The 27,658-nt window shown below is 39.4% G+C and overlaps 1 protein-coding gene across 3 annotated transcripts in view; it reads right to left on the minus strand.

The window, feature by feature from the left end:
* Positions 1 to 1,263: 1,263 nt before the first annotated feature.
* CTTNBP2 (cortactin binding protein 2) overlaps positions 1,264 to 27,658 on the minus strand; it is a 168,032-nt gene continuing 141,637 nt past the window's right edge. For all 3 annotated transcript variants that reach the window (XM_067564254.1, XM_067564255.1, XM_067564256.1), the window contains 6 exons: positions 26,413 to 26,618; positions 25,872 to 26,057; positions 18,188 to 18,248; positions 17,066 to 17,198; positions 14,353 to 14,454; positions 1,264 to 2,911 (listed from right to left, as the gene is read on the minus strand). In XM_067564254.1, coding sequence (XP_067420355.1) covers positions 2,666 to 2,911; positions 14,353 to 14,454; positions 17,066 to 17,198; positions 18,188 to 18,248; positions 25,872 to 26,057; positions 26,413 to 26,618 — 934 coding nt within the window. In that variant the 3' untranslated portion in view covers positions 1,264 to 2,665. The remainder of the gene's footprint in view (positions 2,912 to 14,352; positions 14,455 to 17,065; positions 17,199 to 18,187; positions 18,249 to 25,871; positions 26,058 to 26,412; positions 26,619 to 27,658) is intronic.

The raw sequence follows: 27,658 nt of genomic DNA on the forward strand, positions 1-27,658 counted from the left end.
CTGCTATATCTGCAGCCAGTGCCAGGAATAGGGGATGGAGGGGGAAAAGAAGGGAGCCTGGCTCAGCTGGGTCCTGACTGGTGAGTTTTTTTTCCTTCCCTTTTTCACCTCCCAGACTTCTTGCAGAATTCTCTTAATCAATTTGCATTTATTGCAAACACTTGATGCTGCCTCCTGTGTGATCACTACAAACGTCTCTTCAGATTAGCATCTCCCCTCCACACTCCACACACAGAGTAAGCTACCATGCTTCAGGACTCAGATGATAGATGCTGAGGCACATTGCTCTGAATTCTAGCTGATCTTCAACTGATCAATGCTGCTGAAAACCAACTGTTAAACAGATGTATGCCCTGTGCTCAGCACCCAAATTGAAGACAGGGGTCAGGAGATCCAAAAACTCTTGGTCTATGTTCACTGGAAATCACTGGAGTCCTGTTACTGCACAAGAAATTATACATCATTGGCATTTGTCCCGGGGTCCACTCACCGCTGAGGGTGCCTCCTCCTGGTTGCTCTGGAGATTAGCTCCTTCCAGGTGTTGCACCTGTCCCACCCGTCGTCCTTTCTCGCCCTGTGACTCCTCATTCCAGGAGCTGTAGCTTCCTCTTTGTGACTTTCTCGTCTGGCCAGGTCATTGTGGTCCTCCCCTTCCGGGTATCAAAGCTTTCAGGCAGTCCGCTCTCCACGGCCTGGTCTGTGCCACCTCCCCAGTGGCTGGTAGGCACCGTCAACTCTGAGTTCCAGCTCAGGGGCCCTCTCTTCAGCAGCCAAGGTCCATACTATCCTATGCCTCACTGCTTATCTCTTGAGCCTTTCCTACCTTTCTGGCTCTCCACCCTCTCTGGGTTTGCCAGCCACACAACTCCCTCCTCCCAAGGAGTAACTGTAAGCTACTTGCCTCTCTAGCCCTCAAAACACCTCCCTTCTTCCAGGAAGTGACTGCAGACTACTTCCCTGCAGCACCCTTTTTGCTTTCAGCTCCTGGGCTCTATGCAGGCCCTTCCTATTCCTATCTAGCTGAGCCTAGTCTCCAATTAATCCTTGCTCCTCGGCCCCTACTTCAGGTGCAGCCAAAGCAGTTAATTGGCTCATCTGGCCATCCTAAACTATTCAGGTCTTGTGTGGGGTGGATATCCCATCACAGGTTGTAAGAAAAATATGCCGGAAGTTATTTTAAAGGAGATAACTCTAAAATCAGCCATCTAATCCTTCTAAATTCACATAGATACAATATACACACACAAGACCAAGAGACAAACAGACAGAGCAGTACAAAAGTTTTATTGACATGAGTTTGGAATGGCTGCCTTACTCATAGTGGTGAAGTGCTAGGAATACATTTATGTAACCCTCGCTCTGTCCAAAATTAACTTGAAAAAGTGCTCCTTTGGAAGGCAGGAATGAGCAAGTGGCCCATACCACTCTTAAAGCAACCTCTTAATAATTCACCAGGTGGCACTGAGACCTGATCTTAAGGAAGCTATGTATCCTCCTCTTCCTATTAGATAATAAGGTACCAAAACAATGATTGTATCCACATTATTACTATTCACAAGTATAAACTGTGGCCACCATAAAGAGGGTGGATGGGCGAAATATTTCCTTCACATACACACAGTTCCCCCTAATGGAAAAGTAATTTAAATCTGTAGTGAGATGAAAAATATTTCATAGTAACTGCAATTCAAATATTATTTTATAGCAACTACATAGTAAATCCACTATAAAAATTGGTAATTACATGGTAATTCATGTTATTGCTGATACATTATCTCTGGATAACCATGTAATTAAACTTGTGCTGTAATTCTTTTTAAAAGATCTGTTTTGGTAAATCATCATCATTTTCTGGATTCATTTTTTAAAATGCTATTGAAAGGGTAGAAAAGTTTTACATCATATATTAAAAACTCAATTATTAGAGGAGCAAATTTTCTATCATACCAAAGAGTGGGAAGTTGTATGAAATAACTGATTTATTGCATTATAATTTCTCTCCCTTTTCTTTTTTAAAACATAGCAGTCATAATGCAAACTCATAACAGTTCAAATACATGAAATCTACAATAAGCAAGATAGAAACAAAAGCACATTTCACCAGGCAACTGGGGGTAATCAAAATATTTAATATGGCTTGTAGCTGAAAGTAACTGATCTATGTTTCCAATTATTTTAATTATTGCCACATTCCATTCACTTTTCATCAAGTGAAGATAAAAACATGTTCAGTCTTTAAAATGCATGTGCATTAGCTTTAAGCCAGTACTGTACATATTGTGCAACTCATCTGTATGCAACACATTAATTTCATAGAATATATTTATATACTGTATATACACACACACACACACACACACACACAATTTTCTGTGGTTATACCCCTGAATATAATCATTTAAACAATAGCCATATTAGAAAACCCATTTATGAGGTTGGCATAACTTCCCACTACTAAGTTTAAATCAATTTAAATTCCAGATTAAAGCAATAAAATATTTTCATAATGAACATCTTATTTACATACAAATTAAACTGTGGTCCTGTACACACATTACATTACAAGGAAACCATTTTAATTTAAAAAAATTATTTCCATATTTTGAGTTCTTTGCTCTTTAATACAGAGATTATGTGAACACTGAAAACTGTATGCTAGGCAGGTCTATTTATTAGATTTTTCTATCTGTATTTTTTTGTGCAAATTCCAAATCTCTTCTTTGGAGTTATTATCTGCCTCTATTTGCCTTGTATTACTGCTGCTGCTTCTTTTTATGTACTGAGAAGGCTGGGTGACTTTACTTCTGGGAACAGGAAGAAAAGATTTAACTCTTGAAACACCCAATTCAGTCTTCGATTTACTGTTGGTGCATTCTACTGTGTGACTGCTGCTGAGAGAACGGATCCCATCCTGTGAATAAAAATAAAATAAAGCATCTTTTTAGCATAGGACATCTATTGTTAGAACCAAGAACACCAAAAATGAACAAAACAGTGAATGTGTACTGTTTACAGCATCTTGCACCTTTTGGAAGCAAGAAAACCACAGGAAAAAGATGACCAGGTGAAACAGTTACAGTTTTAGCTTTACTAACCAGTCAGAAACAAACTATAATAGAAGCTGCTTTTTTTTTTTTTTTAAAGCTAGCAGGGTATTTCTTCAATAAAAACTTCTTAGCATAGAAGAGGACATTGGTAATGCTCTGCGTTGTTATTCAGAATCCCTAAGTTATTCTTGTTCTCTGTATCTCAGTTGCTGGACTAGCAGGGGTTAAAAGCACTACGAAGGTAATACATTCTTTTCCCTTCATTATGTAGACAGAACCCTTGTGGAAGGATAATGCCAGTAAACTGGGGTTGGGGAGATGCATTTTTAAATCAGGAAGAAAGTGGGAGATCTCTTGGATGATAAACACAAGATTTAGCATTAGGGCTGGAATAAAATAATCCACAGACACAAATCCTTTTTACACCATCACAGCAACAATACTAAATGGGAGCTAAAGTTGAGGTGGCATTTCCATTTTAAAACTACTTTTTTCAGTTGCTCATTTTCTTATAAAATGATTTTTGGGGTTGAAATGTCATGTGCTTGGCTACAGCCTAGCAGTCAGTTTATCTGGAAGGTTTTATAAATAATGTCCAGCCATTTTGGGGGTGCTATATTTGAATGTGGAATTGGACACCTAGTGACAGATGATGTAGAAAAAACTGAAGTTCTCAATGTTTTTTTTGCCTCTGTCTACACAGACAAGGCCAACTCCCAGACTACTGCACTGGGCAAGACAGTATGGGAAGGAGGTGAGCAGCCCTCAGTGGTGAAAGAACAGGTTCAAGACAACTTAGAAAACCTGGACATGCCCAAGCCTATGGGGCCACATGCAATACATCCGAGGGTGCTGACGATGTGATTGCAGAGCCACTGGCCATTATCTTTGAAAACTCATGGCGATTGGAAGAGGTCCTGGACGACTGGAAAAAGGCAATTATAGTGCCCATCTTTTAAAAAGGGAAGGAGGAGAATCTGGGGAACTACAGGCCAGTCAGCCTCACCTCAGTCCCTGGAAAAATCACTTGGAGGAGAGGAAAGTGATCAGGAACAGTTAGCATGGATTCACCAAGGGCAAGTCATGCCTGACCAACCGGATTGCCTTCTATGATGAGATGATTGGCTCTGTGGATGTGGGGAAAGCAGTGGATGTGATATACCTTGACTTCAGTAAAGCTTTTGATACGATCTCCCACAGCATTCTTGCCAGCAAGTTAAAGTATGGATTGGATGAGTGGACTATAGGATGGATAGAAAGGTGGCTAAATTGTCGGACTCAACGGGTAATGATCAATGGCTCAATGTCTAGTTGGCAGCTAGTATCAAGCAGAGTGCCCCAGGAATCGGTTCTGGGGCCAGTTTTGTTCAACATCTTCATTAATGATCTAGATGATGTGGTGGATTGCACCCTCAGCAGGTTGCATTCTCAGCACCCTCAGATGACACTAAGCTGGAGGGAGTAGATACGCTGGAGGGCAGGGATAGGATACAGAGCGACCTAGACAAATTGGAGAATTGAGCCAAAAGAAATATGATGAGGTTCAACAAGGACAAGTGCAGAGTCCTCCACTTAGGATGGAAGAATCCCATGCACTGCTACAGACTGGAACCAACTGACTAAACAGCAGTTCTGCAGAAAAGAAACTTGGGGTTACAGTGGACAAGAAGCTGGATATGAGTCACAGGTGTGCCCTTGCTGCCAAGAAGGCTAATGGCATACTGGGTTGCATTAGCCAGCAGATCGAGGGAAATGATTATTCCCCTCTATTCAGCACTGGTGAGGGCACATCTGGAGGACTATGTACTGTTTGGACCCCCCAGCACAGAAAGGATGTGGACAAATTGGAGAAAGACCAGCAGATAGCAACAAAAATGATTAGAGGGCTGGGGCACATGACTTATGAGGAGAGGTTGAGGGAACTGAGCTTATTTAGTCTGAAGGGGGGTTCCAAAGAGGATGGAGTTAGGCTGTTCTCAATGGTGGCAGTTGTCAGAACTAGGAGCAATGGTCTCAAGTTGTAGTGGGGGAGGTCTAGGTTGGATATTAGGAAAACTTTTTCACTAGGAGGGTAGTGAAGCACTGGAATGGGTTACCTAGGGAGGTGATGGAATCTCCATCCTTAGAGGTTTTTAAGGCCTAGCTTGACAAAGTTCTGGCTGGAATGATTTATTTGGGATGGTCCTGCTTTGAGCAGGGGGTTGGACTAGATGACCCCTTGAAGTCCCTTTCAACTCTAATCTTCTATGATTCTATAATCGATTTTCAGCTGGTAAAGACATTTCTATCTGCTTTTCTGCACTCTGATAATCTGCTTTGTTTTCCAATTTCAGACTTAACATGAACACAGCCTCCGATATAATAATGAACCACAGTAAAGTGTGCATAGTCGTAACATTCTGGCCTCGTGTCTTCAGTCACACAAGTGCCCCATAGCTTACACACTCTGTTCTCTTCTTTTTGGAAATCTTTTATAACTTGCTTGCAGGAGTGGGTGTGTGTTATACAATGTAACAATCCATGGCTATAATCTCCTGCTCCCTAATACTGACTCTATTTGTTGAACCAGATTCTACGCTGGTGTCAATCAGCGTACCTCCACCGACTTCAGTGGAACTAGGCCAAATTATACCAGCTCATGGTTGATACCGCTCATTTTACTTTTTTCTCTCTCTCTCTCCACGCTCTTAATAAGAAAGGTTCCCTGGATTATATGGACCATTTCTCCCTCTTCTCATCCCCAGAAGCTCAGCAGCCCCTTTAGATGTGATTTGCAGCACCACAGGCACATTTAAGTTACAGTATTTTCAAATCTAAATTTAAAACATTAAAAAAATCACTAGTTTAATCTGAACAATAAGCAGCAGGTTAAGTGTGTATGGAGATCCTTAAACTGCTGTTGGAAGGACACCTTCCTACTTTGTGGAGTGTTTTAAAATTCACTGTCTGCTATAGAGGCCGTTCTTCACAACTGTCTTCACTAACCACACAGTATTTCAAAGCATCTAAAACCTTTCACTGGCCTTTCAAAATTCTAATCGAGTATATGCGCTTGGCTAGTAAAATAGCACTGGATGTTTTTGTGCATGCCAAAGATTCAGTTTTGTATGTCAATCAACTGATTTGTTGCCGAGGACTCCTTCCCTTCTTTATTGGGGGAAAAAAAAATCATGCTATCAGCCAATTATCACCTCTGCAAATCATACTGCAGCTTCTTTCTCTTGTAATAGAAAATGTCAGTGTAGCAGTAATGATTGAAAAGTGTGGTGTATTCATGCCATAATTCTTTGTGGGAATAGGAAGAAACCTCAGCACAAAGGGCACAGAATGTAGTTGCTTGCATGCAGCTTAGGCCGAATCAGTTCTCTTTCAAAATATAAGTCTTTTCAGGGCAAAAGTGAGGTGAGGATAGTGATGTTATCCTTGTTATGAGAGCAGTTTTCTTATCACTCCTTTCTGCTCCTATAGTAGCAGATTTGCTGTGGCAGAAACTACATTGAACAGAAAGATAAAATAGCTCTAGGCATTAGCGATACTGGGGATATCCATCTGTCTTCAACATTGCTGCAAAACAGATGGTACTTTTAAAAACCAGTTTGGAGATTCCTAATTTGGAGAATGAAACCAGCTAATACTCTATTCTACCTTCCCAAGAGAAGAAGAAGAAGATTGCTAGGCACTGCTGGGATTTATACGGTAGGGCCTAAGGACAGGACATACATTTCTCTTCCACCTTTCTTCTTTTCCAGGAAACAAGTACTGCTTGTGCTAAGGAACTGTAAAGAGGAAAGGAAAATGCACATTCTGCCCAACCTTAACATACAGAATTTACGCCATGCCACTGGTAAAAAGTAAAATACAGATAATTCCAAAAAAGCACCTTGGAATGACTATCTAATCCTTACAATTTTTTCCTTCCAATTTGTTATAAAAAAAAGTAATTAACTAAGCTTATATAGTTATTACAAACTATGCTATAATATAGCTTTGACAGCAAATAAAGGAAAATTGTGCTAGCTCAAACAATATAAAACATGTAGCCAAGAACCAAAATTCATAATATTAGCCCTCAGATTGTTACACTGAGTGCAAGAAGAGGAGAAAACTCCACTTTATGATATGAATGGATGCATGGTCAGCTATGTTTCTGAACCATGCAGTTATCAAATCGCTGCCATATGAGGCTAGGAACGTCTTTGCTTAAATAACTCATAAATATCAGTACAGTCAGGAATTTTTCTTCCCTAAAAAAAAAACACACAAAAGAAAAAAGACCCAAACTTTGACCTACCTTCAAAAGTGTAGTGAGAACGGATTTCCAGATTTTTTTTTAAAAAAAAGGAATATACTCAGTGCCATTTTAAATTTGTAAGGCAACTGCCAATAGGAGGACAATAAAAAAATACAGTATGGGTTACAACAGAAAGGTGTCAAGCTATTTCATAAGAGCAATAACTCAAGAATGCATGGTATAATTGGACAGCTGCATTTAACAGGTGTCAAAGCAGCTAGCTTCATTGCACACTGCTTCATTAAAATCTGCTGTTATGTTTATGCCACACATGCTAACTCCTCTACACATCAATACAGAGCAGGGGACTTACATTGAAACCCTAAAAAATAAAGGAATAGAGAATATTTAATGATCCTACAAAGCTACATTTATAATTTATTTTCTGATTAAAAAGGAGTGTTATATTATATATATTATAATGTTGTAATGCGATTTAACAGAGACTTGCAGCTAATGAATGCAAGCTATTTTCTAAAACTAATTTCTTTTATTTATGGGAATTTTTTTAATCATGTAGGGCTGAATTCCGCCATCCTTACTCAAGCTGGACATTAAGATGTGTCACAGCCCTCATCAGCAATGAGCCTGGCATTTCCCACATGAGCATTGACTTGAGCACAAAAAGCATTCTAACTACTCCAAGAGCTCCTACTCTGGCCAACATGGGGCAAGAGCAATGCTTTAGAGCTGGTACTACAGGATTCCTGGCAGTCTCACCAAGGACTAGGAGCTTCAACAGAGGCATATCAAGGAGTTGCTCATGCTCTCTGTCTCTCCTAACTTGGCTCCTTGTGCAGCCTCCACACTATCTGATGAGCTGGAGCTTGGTATTTCAAGTGCCAAGGGATCTATGTTCAATGGGGCCCTAGACTTTATTGCTGATGGAACAGAGTGCTTTGGTGGTGATGTCAACCCAGTGCGTTTATGGGGTGTGAGAGGAGAGCTTGCCTTTTGGTTTGTTGCTTGAAATCCCACACTTCAGCACCACAGATTTTTTAGATATCTTTCAGGCTACATAGCACATAGGTGTATACACCACTGTTCTGATGCTGTATTTATGTTTTACAGCTTAGTGCTCATTTTCTCTGTTGATTTGGTGCTTCACTCATTTTTCTAGGTCCTCTTTCTCTTCCATTTGCAAGTATGGCATCAAAAGAGGAAGAAAGACCGCTCAGTGGCTTCAAATCCTGTCTATGTGACTGAACAATGTGAGGTCACTTACTGTAACTGGAGGTTTTTTTAGATGTGCAATCCTTAGCTATATTCCACTGAGGGTTATGTATTCCCCTTACATCCGTAGCTGGAGAATTTGAAAGTAGTGTCTGTTGGTCCACACGTGTCCTGGCTCACCTCATGCTTCCATCCAAGGTGATAAAGCATGGGGTGGACCGATCACGTCTCCAATTCCTTCTCTAGTGTGAACCAGACAGATCCATAGCAGCATGGAAAGAGGGCACGAAGTGGAATAAAGATGGGGACTATATATCTTGAAGAACCTCCAGTTATAGGTTAGTAACTTCCTCTTCTTCTTCAAGCAATGGTCCCTATTGTATTACATTGAGGGTGATTAACAAGCAGTACGTAAGTCAGAGGAGGGTGTGTGGATGAGGGCCAAAGATGTGGCTGAGAACTGATGTGCTGAAGGCAGCATCTGCCGCCGAGTCTTGCACTAAGGCATAGCGTGCTGCAAAGGGGTGTACAGAACTCCACATGGCCACTCTATGTACGTCCATAAGCAGCACGTCCTGAAGGGAGGCTGTAATTAAAGCCTGAGCTCTTGTGGATGAAGCCCTTACCCGTATGGGGGGAGGTATGCTTCACAGTTGGTAGCAGAGTTTAATGAAACCCAAAATCCATTTAGAGATTCTCAGATGGAAATGACCTACCCCCTCAGCCTTTCTGTTATCACAACAAAACGTCTAGGGGATTTCCTGATTGGTTTCATTCTCTGTCAGCTCGTCAGATGTCTAGGGAATGGAGTCGACGTTTCTCTGTAGATGCGTGGGCTTTTGGCAAAAAAACAGGTAAGCAAGTAGATTGATTGAAGTGAAACTGGGAGACCATCTTTGGTAAAAATTCAGGGTGTAGACATAGGGAGACTATCCTTATGGAACACCATGAAAGGTGGGTCCACCATCATAGCTCTGAGTTCACAGACCCATCTCATGGAAGAGATAGCAACAAGGAAGGTGACTTTCATAGAAAGGAGGATGATCCACAGAGCATGATCCTAATGGTTCAAAGTGTGCTTTCATTAAGCTGGAGAAAACTGGATTCAGTCGCATTGGGGTGTGATCATATGGATGACTGGCAAGGTTCTGATGAGGCCTTTCCAAAATTTTGTGGTTAGCAGGTGCGTAACAACAGAACAATCTTAGACTGGAGGGTGGCATATGCTAATCACAGCCAGGTGGACTCTCAAAGAGTTAAGTGTGAGACTCTATAACTTTAAGGACACTGCGTAATCTAGAATGAAGGGGATCCCTACTGATTCAGGTAAAGCTCCTTTTTTTGGACCCAAGATGAGAAACATTTCCACTTGGCTCGGTAACATTGTCTAGTGGAATCCTTCTTGCTGCTGGAGAGGATGCCTTGCATGGCCAAAAATACTTCCATTCTAAAACAGATGCTCATCCAAAAACCATGCTCTGAGGTGGGGTGCATGTGGATTGGGGTACCTGATCTCACCATTGTATTGGATCAGCAGATTGGGGAAATTGTGGATGGGAATTGGTGGGTGATATGCAGAGGAGATTGGGAAATGAGAATTGTCTAGGACAGCAGGGGGTGATCAGAATGACCATTACTCAGTCTCGTCGGATCTTGTGCAGTACCCAAGGTAGGAGTGGTAGAGGAGGGAAGGCACTGTTGATTTGGTCTGACCAGGAGAATATGAGAGCATCACCCTGAGAGTGGTGACTGAGGCCACCCAGGAGCAGTACATGATGCATTTGCTGTTTGTTTATGAAGTTACTAGGTCTCTGGTTGAGTTCCCCGATCAGGTGAAGATGCCATGCACTACTGAATTGTGAAGTTCCCACTTGTGATTGATTGCAAAATGTCTGCTGAGTGAGTCAATGAGAACATTCTGTGATGCTGGAAGATAGGCTGTGGACAAGAGGATCTGGTGATTGATACACCAATTCCTGAGACTGACCACCTCTGCGCATAGAGCAGCCAATCTCTTTCCCCCATTTGATGATATAGAAAACAGTGGTGGTGTTGTCTGATGTGATGAGAATGAATGAATGGAAGAAAGGATTGGCATTCCTTCCTTACAGCTTGGAGTTCCAGGATATTTATGTGCACCCTGGGATTCTCAGGGAGACCACATTCCCTGTATCATGAGATTATCCATGTGGGTTCTCCAGGCTACAAGTGATGTTGGTGATGATCGTCTTGTCCGGAAAGGAGGGAACGAATCCCCAGCAATACATGACATAGGTCTATCCACCACTGAAGGGAATGACAATACTTTGGTGGGGACTGTCAGCATGAAGTCCATGGAGTGACGGTTTGGTGAGTAAAAGGATTGGAGCCACATCTGAAAGCAGCAAATGTGGACTCATGCAAAAGGGGTCACATATGTACATGAAGCAATGTGGCCCTGAAGGGATAGGCAAATTGTGTCTGGTACATATGATTGCTCACAATGAGAGTTATCATGTCACTCATTGCATGGAATCTATCTTTTGGCAAGTAGGCCCGTGGTGTGACCGAACTGGTGGTAGCCCCTATGAAGTCCAGATAGTGCATGGGGTCTAGAATTGATTTCTCAATGCTGATGCTGACTCGGAGGGACGAAAGAAGGTTGAGCAACATGAAGGTTGATGCTTGGTCCTCTTGCTTGAACTGCACGGCTAGATGCCAATCATCGAGATATGGAAACATGAGGACCACATAACTTCTGACATAGACCATTATGATGGAAAAAAATGTGTTGAAGACTCTGGGAGCTGTGGCTATTCTGAAGGTAAGGACCCTGTACTGGAAATGGTGGGTGCCCGCTGTGAATCTCAAGAAATGTCTGTGGACTGGATGGATACTGATGTTGAGAGCTGTAATTTATGTGAGTATCTTTCCAGGTATCGCAGTTAGGCTCACTGACGGGTCTATAATTCCCCGAGTCCTCTTTGTTCCTATTTTTAAACATACTATGTATTTGCCATTCTTCAGTCCTCTAGGACCTCATCAATCCTTCATGAGTTCTTCAAGATAACTGCTAATAGTTCCAAGATTGTTTCAGTCCTTAAGTAGTCTAGGGCAAATTTTGTCAGGCCCTGTGACTTGAATCCACCTAATTTATTTAAATGTTCTTTAACTTGGTCTTTCCCTATTCTTGCAAGGAAGAACATTGGCAAGAACACCTGCTGCCCTGCCCTAAACCATGCCTTTTAGGATTGTCACAATCAGTAAACACATTTTAAAGGTGTTAAACCCTGTCTACACAAGTGTTTAAAAATATGTTAAAGTGAGTTAGCATATCTTCCCTAATCTAGACATGGCCTTAGAGTGAATCCCTGCTGAGATGTCAAAGGATTATATTCAGTGCATCTGGCTCACAGTTAGGGCCCTACCAAATTCATGGTCCATTTTGTTCAATTTCACGGTCACAGGATTTTAAAAATAGTCAATTTGATGGTTTCAGATGTTTACATCTGAAATTTCATGGTGTTGTATCCATGGGGGGTCATGACCCTAAATAGGATTGTGGGGAGGTTGCAAAGCTATTGTAGGGGGGTCATGAGATTGCTGCTCTTATTTCTGCACTGTTGCTGGTGGGGGTTCTGCCTTCAGAGCTGGGCCATCACATTTTGGGGATTGGGGGATGGGCCAGCCTTACAGGTGGGCGACCACCCAGGGCCCCATGGTCAGGAGGACACTGTGGTCCATCCCTCCTACACAACCGGCCCAAGTCCCTTTAACCCCCATGTGCTGGTCCCAGAGACAGGGAGGGGCAGGGCTGAGGCACCCCAGCCGGGAGCTCCTACCATGCACTGGGCTCCAGCTGCTAGTTCCGGTGGGCCTGGGGAGGGATGGGACTTCCTCTTCCCCTGCACAGGCTGCTTCCAGGGCCCTCAAGGATCAAAAAAATTTTAAGAGCTAAAGGAGTTCTGCTGGTCTTATGCAAAGACCCAGGAGTGAGGATCCCTGCATACACAGTGGCCCAGATTTTGTGTTCAGTCATTTTGCATTTCCGACACTGTCATACACAAAACTGGTATAGCCTGCTACAGAAGGGTCATGCTAGTGTAGGATGCCTAGCTGGGGAAAAATTAGGCATGACTGGGGCTCCTTTTCCATGGCAATCACTGATGACACATCTGCCTCTTGGGGCTTTGAGCAGCTGGCATAATTTAGAGCAGCCTTTAGATGGTCTAGAATTAAAGGAGCACATAGGCCAATTTCGCACACACACACCTGCCAAACCGCATCCAAGAAAAAAAAAATGGTGCCAGACTAATATCCAATGCCTCAGCCACCACACCATCCTTCCTCCTATTAAAGTCCTGCAAATTTTTTGGCCAGAATATATCTAGGGTACCACGTAGAATTGTACTTTAATTTTGTGAACTAGAGAGAATTTAACACTCTCTATAAACACTGGACTGCTGAACTTAAATCAGAAGTTGAAAGGAGAAAGGCATCTTTCTCTGGAGGAAGTTCTTGTGGTTTACACATAAGATTAATTTAAGGGGGCTCGGATTCTATTCCCAACTCCAACACAGATTTCCTCGGTGGCCTTGGGCAAGTCATTCATTTCAGTTTCTTCATCACTAAATTGGTGATACAGTTACCTATCTCACTGGGAAGTGGTAAGTTTAAATTGATGTTCATAAAATATATTGAAATTCTTGGATGGAAAGTAACATTATACAAGTAAAATATTATCAGAGTCTCAGTGTTGCTGCAGAACTCTCTATCAATATGCTACAGATTGAGTTTTTTAATATAATGTTTCCCTGTCTAGATTTCAAATTTATGTAATTTGCAAAGAATTTAGATAATTTCCCCTTACAGTTTCTTCAGAAAAATAACTGATATTCAACAAATATACTTGTGATCATCCAATTATTTTCTGAGTTACAACTTTATGCCCTCCAATAACAAATATCAACAGCTTTTTGGCACCTAAGTCATCACATGTTCAAACTACCCTGTAGTTAATAAATTTTGTTTACATCTGGACTCTTGTTTTCCAAAAGTGGAAGGACCAATTCCATATTGATTTATTTTTGATTTCTTATAAGATAGTGTGCCAAGAGAGAGCAATGCACTGAAACATACAAGTTCAGAGGAAAAGTTAATCCCCATTAAAAAAAAAAAAAAGATGATCTATGTCTTGCTTGCTCAGCCTCCTGAACTATAATTGGTTCCAGTTTCTCAAAATTTCCACCAGCTGGGACCTTTCCAGTCAACGTAGGCTGACACTATTCTAGTTAGGAAAGACACTCAGGAGTAATTATGTTCAAACTGGCATATGCTTTGGTAATCACTAGTATGTATGACAAAGTACACCATATTCAAGCAATTTGTGTTAAGAAGAAAAGAGAATTTGGACTACTTCAGCTCATTTAATAACTTTAGATTGTAAGGCTACTATAAAAATGTTGAATGCTACACAACTCCAAATATCAGGAAAGCTTGATGAAAATAACTGGAATATCATGCATATCTATGATACTCATCCAGCAGATTGTATCATATAAATATGAAAACCACACCTGGGCAAATCAAATATATAGTTTAATGACCAATGACTTTGATGGAAACACACCTGTGACAAATTGACCCATCGTGCCTGAAGTATGTTTCCTAAGCATCAGTAATCATATCAGTTTACCATTCTGTTAATAAATACCTTGTCTCTCTAATTAACAGAGCAGTCAAAGCACTTTAATCTTTCTGATTCCCCCCCAAGAACTCAAACATAGATTTGTAATGAGCTATAGAAAATCTTCAAAATAGTTTGTACACAGGTATCTTTAACACTTTTGTGAAATCCCATACCTTTTGTGACATTGTTTTACTTGGATTAGTACTGCTTGCTGAAAATATAGGATCAATCTGAGAGCTACTGAACATCATCAGCTCATCCTTAGAATCAGCAATCTAAAAGAAAAGAAAAGAATATTTTGGAAGTCCTTTATATTTCATTTTGAAGATTTTGGAGTCTATTCTTAATGCATGTGTTAATTTGCATGGGAAATTACGTGAGCTGTGTGTAAACTTCAAGAGAAGGGTTAATAAAACTTCACTGCATCCAAGAAAAAAAAATGGGGCCAAATTCGATTTAGGTTTATAGAATCATAGAAATGTAGGGCTGGAAGAGACCTCTGGAGATCAACTAGTTCATCCTCCCACAATGAGGCAGGACCAAATATATCTAGACCATCCCTGTCAGGTGTTTGTCTAACCTGTTCTTAAAAACCTCAAAAGATGAGGATTCCACAACATCCCTTGATAACCTATTCTAAAATTTAACTGTCCTTATAGCTAGAAAGTTATCCTAATATCTAACCTAATCTCCCTTGCTACAGAGTAAGCCAATTACTTCTTGTTTTAGCTTCAGTGGACATAAATAACAGTTGGTCACCATCCTCTAACATATTTTCATATGTATCAGGTCTCCACTCAGTCTTCTTTTCTTATGACGAAATATGTCCAGTTTTTTAACCCTTTCCTCAGAGGTCAGGTTTGCTAAACCTTTTGTCAATATTTTTGCTCTCTGGATTCTCTCCAGTTTGTCCACATCCTTCTTAAAGTGTGGCACCCAAAACCAGATACAGTACTCTAGCTGAGGCCTCACCAGCGCTGAGCAGAGAGGAACAATTACCAATTGTGTTTTACATACGACACTCCTGTTACTACACCACAGAATAATTGCATTTTTTGCAACTACATCACATTGTTGACTCAGATTCAATTTGTGATCCACTATAATCCCAAGATCCTTTTCAGCAGTACTACTGCCTAGCCAGCTATTTCTCATTTTGTAGTTGTGCAGTTGATTTTTTCTTCCTTCCTGTAATATTTTGAACTTCTCATTATTCAATTTCATCTTGTAAATTTCAGACCAATTCTCCAGTTTATCAAGGTCATTTTGAATGCTAATCTTATCCTCTAAAGTGCCTGCAACCTCCTCCATCTTGGTGTCATCTGCAAATTTTTTAAACCTTTTCACTACTACATTATCCAAATCATTAATGGAAATGTTGAAAATACCCAAGACAGACCCCTGTGGGATCCCATTAGAGATATCCGCCCAGTTTGGCAACAAACCATTGATCACTACTCTCTCAGTATAGTTTTTAAACCATTTGGACCCCACTTCATAGTAATTTAATTTAGACAATATTTCCCCATTTGCTTCTGAGAACAGTGTGACACAGTGTAAAAAAACGTTACTAACTTCAAAATAAATCACATCTACTTCTCCCCTATCCACTAGGCCAATAGTCTTGTCAAAGAAGGAAATTAGGTTGGTTTGGCATGATTTGTTCTTGACAAATCCATGTTAGCTATTACTTATCAGCCTATTTTACTCTAAGTTCTTACAAATTGATTTTTTTTAAATTTGTGCCAACATCTTTCCAGGTATCATCGTTAGGCTAACTGACTGGTCTATAATTCCCTGGGTCATCTTTGTTCCCATTTTTAAAAATAGGTACTATATGTTTGCCATTCTCCAGTCCTCTAGGACCTCACCCATCCTTCATGAGTTCTTGAAGATAACTGCTAATAGTTCCAAGATTGCTTCAGTCCTCAAGTAGTCTATAGAGAATTAAATCAGGCCCTGCAACTTGAATATATCTAATTTATTTAAATATTCTTTAACTTGGTCTTTCCCTATTCTGGCTAGGAAGAACAGCATCAGTGACACCAGCTGCCCTGCCCTATTCATGCCTTTTAGGATTGCCACAACCAGTAAACACATTTTAAAGGTGTTAAATCCTGTCTACACAAGTGTTTAAAAATATTAGTTAAAATGAGATAGCTAGCATGTTTGTAAACACAATCTATTTCCCCTAGTCTAGACATGGCCTTAGAGTGAATCCCTGCTGAGATGCCAAAGGATTAGCTGGTGCAGCTTCAGTGCATCTGGCTCATAGTATACAGCCACTAAAAGCTCATTTTATAGGGAATTCAATAAAACAGGTTTACAAAGCTTCCCACCACAATTATTTCTTGATTAAAAGTTTGTTGGTGTCTAAGATCACAAAGAATGTGCAATAGAACAAAACTGCTGGAAAGGTTTAAACAACAAGGGAATTGTTTAGGGAGATCCTGGGGGTATAATTAGGCATAATGGGATTACGGTAAGCAAAATAAGTGTACAATGTGCATCAGAAAAATTTTATATTGCCATTAGGCTACGAAATAGTCTCCCAAGGGAAGCAGTGAAAACATAACTGATTCAATCATTTAAAACTAGGCTGATGAAAGCAATAGAAAATATAATGCATTGGAGCAGATTAGCTGATAGGACTTTACCTTCTTTAACATTTATGAATCAACACATTTTAGCATCCACTGCATATGACATGATATTTAAAATTTAACTTTTAAAAAAATAAAATAAATCATAATAAATTGTGTGTGAGAGAGATTTTATTAGTCTATTTTGGCACATCTCCAGTTAATAAAAAGTGTTTTAAAATCTATTGTGGAATAAACAACTACATATGATTGTGATGTAAATTATTTAAACCCCCGTTTTTACCTTGCTTATATCAGATTCTGATTTGCTGGAACACATACTTTGAAGTTCCTGCACAAGATCTACTTCATCATCAGAACCAAGGGACAGCCTTTGCTCCAGATTTAACACTTTTAGCTGCTCATTCTCTGAAGATCTATGAAAACAAAAAAAGAGACAGGACAATTAAAAGTAGGTTATGGCACATAATTAAAAATATATACACATGCACGCGCGCGTGCACACACACACACTTGGGGCATTGGGAAATGGTATCCTCCTTCCACAAAGATTGAATAACTGCACTGTCATCTCAGTAACTCCCCTACTTTAGGATGTACCAACAAAGGGAATGAAATAGCATCCAGTTTAAGCAGCGGTAGTTGCCAATCTTTAATTTTTTTGCTTCATAATAGACCTTCTTCTACCCAATTTAATCTACTCTCTCCATTGTTTCAGGATGCTTCTGCATGACAAGTATAAATGCCATTCAACAGGAGAGTTATTTTTCTTTTGTCAATAGCAATTTAACACTGCAGCTATCCTCCATGCTCCTTTTTTGGAACTATTCCCAACTACTTCAGTTAAAAGGAGCCACTGCTAGAAGCACAAAGGATTCTGTGCTCTGCAAATCTGTGAATTTCAGATCTGGAGTTGTCTCTCATTCAGTTCCCTTTGACCATTTGCTCATTAGCTGCTCAAAAACATTCCATATCATTTAGTCTAAAAGGCACATATTACATAATGTCAGATTTCCATTCAGTTGGCTGAAATAGCCAGAGGGTCTTCTTTGTGCACCTCTGGATGAAAAGACAACCTTCTGCTTTTTATAAACCAAAGTAAGAGGAGCTTTATATAAATATTTCCCAAGTCCTAGAAAATTCTATTAATAAATAAAGGAACATACTCTGTGGCAAGGTTTGAGCTACTGAAATAGGACTCTAAAATTATAATTAAAAGACTCCAGCTTTCCCCCCAAAATTAGAATGAAAAAGCCTGCACTTCTTCAGCTCTAAAGCCAAATGTAACCAAAGCAAACACAAACCCTTCACTTACTCACAAGAGGGAATTGGTTTATGATACAGTTCCAGCATCAGTACTCTTTTGTTATGTGCTACAAAAAAATCAACCAAGCAAAAAACTTACTTTTTGATAAGAGAAGTCATTTTGGTGCCATTTTGTTGCAACTTATTCTTTGTTTTTATACCTGCAGAAGAAGGGGGATGTTAACTTATTAGTACTCGGTATAATTCTATTGCTTTCTTCATTTTAAAAGCTGTAATGAATAGGCAAAACATGTTGCTATTTATGGGCTAATTTTACCAACAGAGAGAATGAGAATACAACATGCTCCAGCCACGTCCCCTGTGTCTTGTCAAGGTAATTTTAAGACCCTATGGCACTACTGCAGTGGTACAAAGGGGACTGAGTGGTGGCCATGATCTGCCCACTTTCTTGAGCTGGCATGGTATAGGTTTTCCCCACCAAGTCTGTCAATGCAGCTCCTTTTGACACAAGTACTGGTCCTCTCAAACAGAAGGAAACCAGCCCATTTATCATTACTTGTTATCAGAGAGAGCATTTGAACTCAGATATGAAAGGCTATTAAAATGAAATACACTGTCCCACTTTATCTCAGTTTCCCTCCAAATGTCTATTCTTAATATATGTTATCAAGAGAACAAAAGGATCCTTAGATACAAGGTATGACAGAATTAACAATATCATCCTGAGCTTTGTTCACATCAGCTCTCAGAAACCAAGCAGGATCAGATCTGGTCAGAATTTGGACGGCAGACTACCAAGCAAACCCAGTCTGCTTAAGGAAGCGGTAGTGGCGATTCAGAAATGGCACCCTTCTCTCTGCGTCAGTATTGAACAAACCAATATCTTAACATAACGTTAGGGGATACTGTGCTGCTGGGATGGCCATCTCTTTTATTTAAGACATAAAAACTGAGGTCAGACCTCTCACTTGTGGACATTAAAAATAGCATGGTACTTGTTACCAGAGCAGGAATGTTATCCATAATAGGTTATCTAAATTCCACCTTCAGAAATTTCATTCTGCCTGCCTAAATTCCTCCCTGTAGTTTCAGTTGGATAAGGGATTCTTCAGTTTTATTCCTGAACATCTTGCTGTGCTGCTTTTTTATTTATAAATTTTTTACTAATTTTTCCAAATACAACAAATATACCAAAATAGCAGATTCATCAGAATACACGAAGAAAATAAAGAAGGTTAGGATAAAAGGAAAGGAAGGGAAGCAACATAGCTATCTTCAGGATCCACATTAATCATATTCAAATTGCTTTGAATTTTCCGGCCATTCCTTTTCTGCACAATGCCCATTGTTTGAAGGCTGTGAGATCAGCAACATCACCGAGCCAGGCATCATTATTTGGTGGGAATAGACTTTTCCATTTTTATTTTATTTTTTTTAAGCAACATCAGCTGCATATTGGAACCATGCTGCCTTGTTACCAAATTATCTTCAAGTATCAGGAGTAGATCCAAGAATGAAACTTAAAGGGGGAGGGTTCCAATTTAGCACCAATATCAAATTAGTCCCTTGATCCCTCCTCATACAAGAAATTCTTGATACAAGGGCAATCCCAAAACATATGAGCTAATGTGGCACCAAGGGAGTTACATTTCCAACAGTGGTCAGCGTTTCTGTGGTTCATTACCACTAGCCTATGTGGGGACCAGTATATTCAAAAAAGTATCTTTTAGTGAATAAGCCATAGTTTCAGGTCTGTAGTTGCTTTTTTAACATCAGATACAATTGTATTCCATTGGGTCGGAGATAATTGTATATCCAAATCTCTACTCTAAGCAACTCTCTAAGTATCAATTTTTGACAGAGTTTTTGGGTCCAGAAATTGTAAAAGAATACCTCTGTCTCAGTAAATACAGGAAGTTTCCTCCAAACAAATATAAATTCTGGACATTCTGAAGCTTCCAATACATCCAGTCCAAATACGTTTGTAAGTAAATGTTTTAACAGGAGATATTTTCATGCTCCAGAGCAGAGCAAGCCAAATGGTTGCTAAAGATCTACAAATGGTTTAAATGTATTATTGTCAATTAGCTGCAACACAGTCCTAATTCCTCTGTCCATCTAATCCCTTCACACCAAGGTTTTGCCACCAATTTTAAGAATAGAATTGCTCCAAATGATCACCTCTACATGGAAGAAGGATGGATGCAGAACTGTCTGGCCATGTTTGACCAAGAGTGCCTCATAGCCATTGTTGTGGGAGCTCTGGAGCCATCAAATCTATAATAATTTGATCCTAAGATGCTTGAAAGGGAGGGAGAGTATACCAATTCTCGTTTAATCTAACCCCAAGGAGGTGTGTCTGTGGTCACATCTAATAACCACAAAGATGCATGAATTAATAAAGAGATGATAATTTTCCAAGCTGGGAAAACAAAATCATCACAGAGATGGAGGGAGCTGTAATTTGTTCAGAGCCAGTTTAGGTTTCTTACCTGCAACCCAAAGGAATGATTTAAGAAATTCAATAATATTTTCAGAAATAGGGAGACCCCTGAGGACATACAAAATTCTAGGAAGGACACTCATTTTCAGTACGTTCATTTTACAAATTCCAACTCCCCAAATCGTTAGCCACTTGGGTAATAACTGGTTCTATATTTATCTTGGGGATATCCTGAATATTTTTGAGAATCAGTATTCCTAAATATTTCATATAAGAGGATTGCCATTGAACACCCCAATCTGAGAGAAGGCCTTTATAGTCATAAGATTTCTGATTTATCTTAATTAATTTTGTGTCCTGGGAGGAGTCCAAACTTATTAATAATGATTAGAAGATTAGGAATGGTAACTCTGGGTGTTGACATACAAGAGCACCATCCTCATTCAGCATAATTTTGTGCTCTGTTTGACCCACCTCGACACCATGAATATGTTGATTTGCTCAGATGGCAATGGCTAAAGATTCTAGAGCCAAATCAAACAGAAGAGGAAAAAGGGAGCAGCCCTACCTCGTACATGTCTGTAATGGAAATAGTGCAAAAATAATATCAATGGTAATTACCCTGGAAACTAGGTTGGAATATAAAATCTTAATCCAAGAAATAAATTATTTACCAAGACCCAATTGTGTTAACAGGTTATAAAAAAAAAAAAAAAAAGTCCCAGAGTATGCGGTCAAAAGACTTTTTGGCATCTAAAAAAAATGACAGCTAAAGGTTCTTTAGAATCTCTCTATGCGGCAATAATATCAATCAATTAATGGAAATTAGCTGAGCCATGTCTATTACAGAAGAAGTGTATCCAATTTGTGTGTATAATGTGTAAGAGAACTTTGTCCAGTTGCATAGCAAGAACTTTTGCTAAAAACTTAGCATCACAACTGATTAAAGAAAAAGGTCTGTAATTACTATATAGTTCAAGGTCCTTCCCGGGTTCAGTAATAACTGAAATTACAGTTTCTCTTTGGAGTATGCAGGAGAGTTTTCTCATTCTTGGGCTCACTGAACATTTTCAATAATGTAGATGTTAAAGTTTCAGAGAACTTTCTGTACAGTTCAGTTGGGAACCCATCTGTACCAGGAGTCTTTCCAGCCTTCTTTTACAGCCTGAGTCAGTTCTATAATTTCTAGAGAGGCATCTGAGAGTCAGAGATCTGTGGCAGATGCAATCTCCTTAAAAAGTTAGCTATGGCATCTTTACTGATTCCCTCTTCAACTAAATATAATTTGAATAAAACTGTTGAACTTGTTCTTCATATCTGACTGTGTTGTATATAATTTATTGCTACTATCACAAATAATAGCACTCTTATTTCTGTTAGCCTTTTGCTTAAGTCTCTATGCCAACAATTTGCCAGCTCTCTCGCCACATTCCCAGTAGTTTTGCTTCAAACAGAATAAAGCAAACCCAGCCTTTTGGGACAGAAGTTTGTTGATTTCTTATCTTAGATTGATGAAGGTTCTGTTTCCCCTGTGGAAGGGACAGAAGCATAGTCTACATAGAAGGCCTTAATTTCCTTCAATTCTATGCTCTCTCCTTGTCTTTTCATAGGTGGCATAAGAAATGATATGGCTTTAAAGGCATCCCAAAGTGTGGCAGCTGATGAAGTGATGGGGGTATTTGTTTTTAATAAAAGTTCTAATTCCTGTTCGAAATAGTTAAGAAATGATGAATCAAACAGCAGAACAGTATTTAATCTCCACATTTTAGATGGGGGTGCATAACCTGGGGGCTGAACAGACATATGCATAGGAGCACAGTCAGCTATAAGAGTAGCACAAATGCCACAATCAGTGACAGAACTGATCAAGTCTTCTGACACTAAGGCTCTGTACACACTGATGGCAGCAAATTTGCCGCCATCAGATTGATTTTTCTGGATCGATTGAGCAGCAGTGAAGAGACACTCAATCAATCCGGAAGTCGATCTATTAAAACCACCTCCAAAAAGAGCGTAGCACTGTGTTGATGGAAACGCATTTCTAGTTGGCGCTGCGCAGTGGAGATGGCATGCTAAACTGAATAACAAAGTCAATGGGAGTTATGCAAGCTACTCTGCATAGCTTGCGTAATTTCCGTCGACTGCCGCCAAATTTTGCCGGCAGTGTAGACCTGCCTTAAGAAATAGCCAAATCCTAAATATGTTGAATGAGCTGCAGAGAAAAAGCTATAGTCTCTGGCCATAGAATTACCCAATCTGCACACATTTTGTAAACCTAAATCAGCCACATATGTATGAAATATCTGAAGGGTATTCATGTTTTTATATGGAGATGGATAACATTTATCAAGGACTGAATCTAGAGTTTTGTTGAAGTCTCCAGCTCTAATAACAGGATGTTGGCCCATGTCATTTATATTCACAAGAATGTATGAAAAAATTTGGGATCAGCCTGGTTTAGCCTGTAGAGATTGGCAAACATGATTACAGAAGTGACAGAGAACTTGTGCTCAGAATATTTACATTAAACTTTTTATGTATTAGTATAGCAACGCTGCTCACTTTAGAATTAAAACAACTAGAAATTGAGAAACCTACCCCATCTCTATTCAGTTTACAAGCTTCAAGTTCTGTCAGATGTGTCTCCTGGAGGATGGCAATATCAATACTCTCTTTTTTAAGAACTGATTTTTTTTTCTTTAATAGGGTTATTAAAAATGTTTATATTCCAGGAGACATATTTAATTACTGGAGCTATCATTGTTAAAATATACTGGATAAAATATAAAGTTGCTTTGAGAATAAATGAGAAATTTCAAGTTTTCCTGAGGAGCTTACAGTTCTTACATATCTAAGCAGTAAAAGTTATACAACCCAGGGATAGGGTGTCGCTTCCTAGTACATATTCTACAGGAGTGAGAAGGAAATTCCCAGATGGAAGGGTAACAGGAGAGGGACAGAAAGAAAAATTAAATAATTTTAAAAAATAGAAAATATAGTGGAGAGAGAAATACACATTAGTTCCATGAAATCACAAAGAAGAATCTATTTAAACTGTTCAAAATATACACTTGACATCCAAAGGGGGCAGCTGGATGAGATGAGAAGCTTGGAGATCCTCACAATCCCTGGGGCCCCAAACATTACAACTATAGTAATCACCTATTGCCAATAAGAACCTGGATACCTTAATCTATAAAGAAACACCATTTATTAAAGCTATGATATACATATATACACACATACATATCTAATTACTAATCAAATAAAAGATCTTACATTGATGCTCTTTTCCTGTGAGTTAAGGCAATAGGAAGTAAACTGAGAATAATCCTTTAACCCCAATGAGAGAGAGAGAGAGGAAAAAGGGACTAACACATCTATCAACTAGCACCCATCAAATTATTTAGAGCAGTCATATCAGATCTCAGAGAAAAATACATAAATTCCATATGGTTGAATCACTCTTGTGAGGGAGGAGTTTGCAGATTCTTGAGGTATTTTTCTGTCTTCTGAATGACACTATCTTCTCGTCATCCTTAATATTAAGCATTGCCAGATATTTAATAAAATATTTCTAGTCCATCTTCCTAGCCAATTGCTGTGCTTAGTTAAAAGCTGCCCTCACTGCAATCATATTACAGGTGTAATTTTGAAAGAGCAGTTTTTTAATTGTTGATTCTCCCTCAACAGCTCCATTTTTCCTCTGGATTTCTGCAGTATAAGTTCCTTAGTGGTAAACTTCAGAAACTTTACAAATAGTACTCTGGGCTGACCTCCTAGAGCTGACGGGAAGGGCCAAAGCCCAGTGTTACTGATCTATATCAAAACAGAAATCTACCAGCAAATCCAAACAACCCAGTGAAGCAGTTTAGGGACAAATCCAGAGGGTTTACCATTCTCTGTTCCCTCAGGGACACCACAATCCTCATGGTAAATTGTTGTGAGCAGCTGTCTAGATCAATTAGCTTGGTCTTAATAGTCTTGATATCATTACACTTCTTCATAACCTATAATTTCTTCTTCTCTTTGAGACTATCTTCCACTTCAGAAATTCTGTGTTCTACTTCAACTATCCATCTGGATAGAGCTTGTAGGGCGCTCTGAGGATTCTGAGGCATGGTGGTCTGTAGGATGGAAACCGCAGATTTAATTTCAACAATCTCTGCAGCCATCTGTTGTAGTACAGCCATCAGCTATGTTCCATCAGGTTCAGGCACCGTTTTGTTTGCAGAAGGGGGGAGGCAGATCTCCTCTGTTTTTTCAGTGCCTTCAGATTTGACACGGAAGATTGAGAGCTAGAGGGCACCTTGGGGGTTTCAGTAGTCAGGCACAATATTTCTAGGGGTTGGATGGTGGGGTGTAGGGGATGAGGTTCGGGGATTCCCCATGGGCTGCGTTAAGAGTTCAAGCAACTTGCATCCAACTTGGTTGCAGCACCTCTGGTGTCCTCCTTGTGTGCTGTTTAAAGAATGCTATTTTCCATTCCAGAAGTGGTTGATTTTAGAAACGGATAATGCAATCCCTGTATAGTTTATAATTAACTGATTTATGATCTCTGAGTGACAGGCATTATAAATTTATAAATGTCACTTATTAATTGTATCTGCCACATTGTTGTATCTGCATCAAAGCAGTTATTATATAAAGTATCAAGCTTCTATCAAGTAGCATACTTGAAACAATATAGTAACCTCATAGGACCTTTAAAATACAATGTCTTTTCTTATGTGAACTCTGGATTTTTTAAATTTATTTTTGGCAGTGAAGAGGAAACCTTAGAAAAAAGCCTGCAATTTAAAATCCAGAAACTTTTGCCCATCTGATAATTTTGAGGAGAGGAAAGAGTGCCACCAACTGCATCTCCAATATAATTTCCTACAATCTCTATCTTAGTCTTTGGAGGTCTCCCATCCAAGTACTAAACTGGCTTGGCTCTCCTCAGCTGGCCAGAATAGATGAGATCATAAAATGAGAAGGTATGTCTGAATTTATTTTTATTATTTATATTTGGAGCATTTATATTATTGTTGTGTATATATAAAGAGGGTGTAAAACAATGAGATTATTCAACTGATTTGCTTACTATGTCATTCAACACTTAGTGCTATAAACAACAGAAAGGCCATTTATCCAAACCAAAAATAAATCTAAGTAGGCTATTTCAAAAGCATCAGAAAAGAGCAAAAGAGCTGAACAATTTTCAGAAGAAGTGAATATTGATTGTACCTTACTTTTGTTGAGAATTAAAAGAAAGTTTGAACATGAAAAAAGAAAAAAATATTTTTTTCTAGGGTCTAATTTATCCACCTGAAAAACAACACTTCTCTCATGACAAGGTATTAACATGTTTTTCATGACACAAAATAACAAGCTTTACCTTCTGTATTTGCCTCCTGCTTACTCCAGGACTGGGAAGATGAATGGCCTGACTTCTTACGAGGACTTGTGCTCACCTTTCTCCAGGAAGCATTCTCTCCTCTTTTCTTATTACAATTTTTGTAGGTTGAAACCATGGATAAGGGGAAATTTCCTCCCTTAAAGTCTGCTATATATCTATCCAGATCTGAAACAACATTAATACACATTTTAAAAAAATGTGGATAGTGCATTGCACCCATAGCAGTGATATGCAGTTATCAAATAACTAACATGAATTAACTCTAGGATTTCTCATTTCTATTCTGTTCGATGGGCTGAAACTCTTTTAATCACAAGACTTTCCATCAGACCTGTGAAATTACAATGTTACGTATTGGCCTCTTTTGTAAAGTGCTTTGGAATGTACTGATGAAACGTGCCACATTAGGGCTAGGTGCTATCTATATATTTTTAAAAAATATCATTGAACAATGTTAATCCGGCTTAAGGAATTCCAGTATACAACAGCTTGCTTTCCAGTTGAGCCTGTTCACTGTTACCTGTTCTTGGAAGAGGACAGCCATGCAGAACAGCTTTGTTTAGCAAGATACTGAGAGCTGCTTTAACCACAGCCTGTTGGCCTTGACTAGGATTTTTTCTGGCTGCTGTTTGTCCCAGTGCAGATGGTCTCTTCACAGAGGCTCTGGAAAGTATTGCTTCTTGAACTCTGGGAGCAATGACAGTGTTCCATAACTTGGACAGCCACCTTGAAGTATACAGAAAACTTCAGCATCAGGACAAGTTATCAAACATGTTTTATATATATATATATATCTTATTTACTAAAGATGACTTCCAAGTAGGGTAGAGAAAAGGATTTTGTGCCCTTCATGTATTTTTGTTTTAACATTAGCAACTGACATTTTGTCTTGCCTGATGGAATGGGAAGTGGTTTCATTCAGACTGCTTGCATTTTTTTGTTAACAATTTAACTAAAATGCTTGTCCAAAGAGTTAGAAGAAAAGCTGTTTCCATTAAAATTTGACATCCTTCCCCCTTCATTTGAGGTCTGAAATACCCTCCTCTCCCCAATCAGCACAAGACACAGGGATGATGTTTGGTCAGACTAAAATGCATGGTGCTCAAACTCCCAAATGAAGGGGGTGGGAGTCGGGGGGCAATAAGAGAGTACTGGAGCAGGCCTCTCCTGCACTGGACCCAGTTAAATGTCTGGTATGTGAGAGGTAGTAGGTGTATAATGTCCTGCCCGCCCCATTGTTAAATTAATGAAGTTGCATCTGGCTGCTTAAGTCAATCCTTCTGTCTGTCTTTCATTCCTGTATGCCCTGTTCAAGCTCCCAAAACACGTGAGATTTTATTAAGTCCTACAGTACCAACAAACACTAGCCTTGAGCCTACCTGATATTTCTATGGCATAAAACAAGCAAATAAAAAAAAAGGGGAGGAGGGGGGCTAAGAAAAGACCCTTTCACACCTGCTTTATACATCATAATGAAACAAAACAAAAAACTTCCTTTGGAAGATCACTTAATTCTCAAGATCAAGGACAAAAGAAATGCAAGGGCATAGAAAATCTCAAGAGCCATGGAACTGGAGTCTTACTAATTTACTTGTTCTGCTCTCCAGAATCTAAGGACTTGTCTACACTTAAAACGCTAAGCCACTGCAGCTGTGCCACTGTAATGCTTCAGTATAGACATGTATTAATATGCCAATGGGAGGGACTTTGCAATTGGTGTAGGTAATTCATCCCCCTAAGGGCTAGTCTACACTTAAAACTTACAG

Source organism: Emydura macquarii, unplaced genomic scaffold, assembly GCF_026122565.2.
Source record: "Emydura macquarii macquarii isolate MOO-44397 ecotype Brisbane River unplaced genomic scaffold, CSIRO-AGI_Emac_v2 contig_2636, whole genome shotgun sequence".
Taxonomy (NCBI): Eukaryota; Metazoa; Chordata; order Testudines; family Chelidae; genus Emydura; species Emydura macquarii.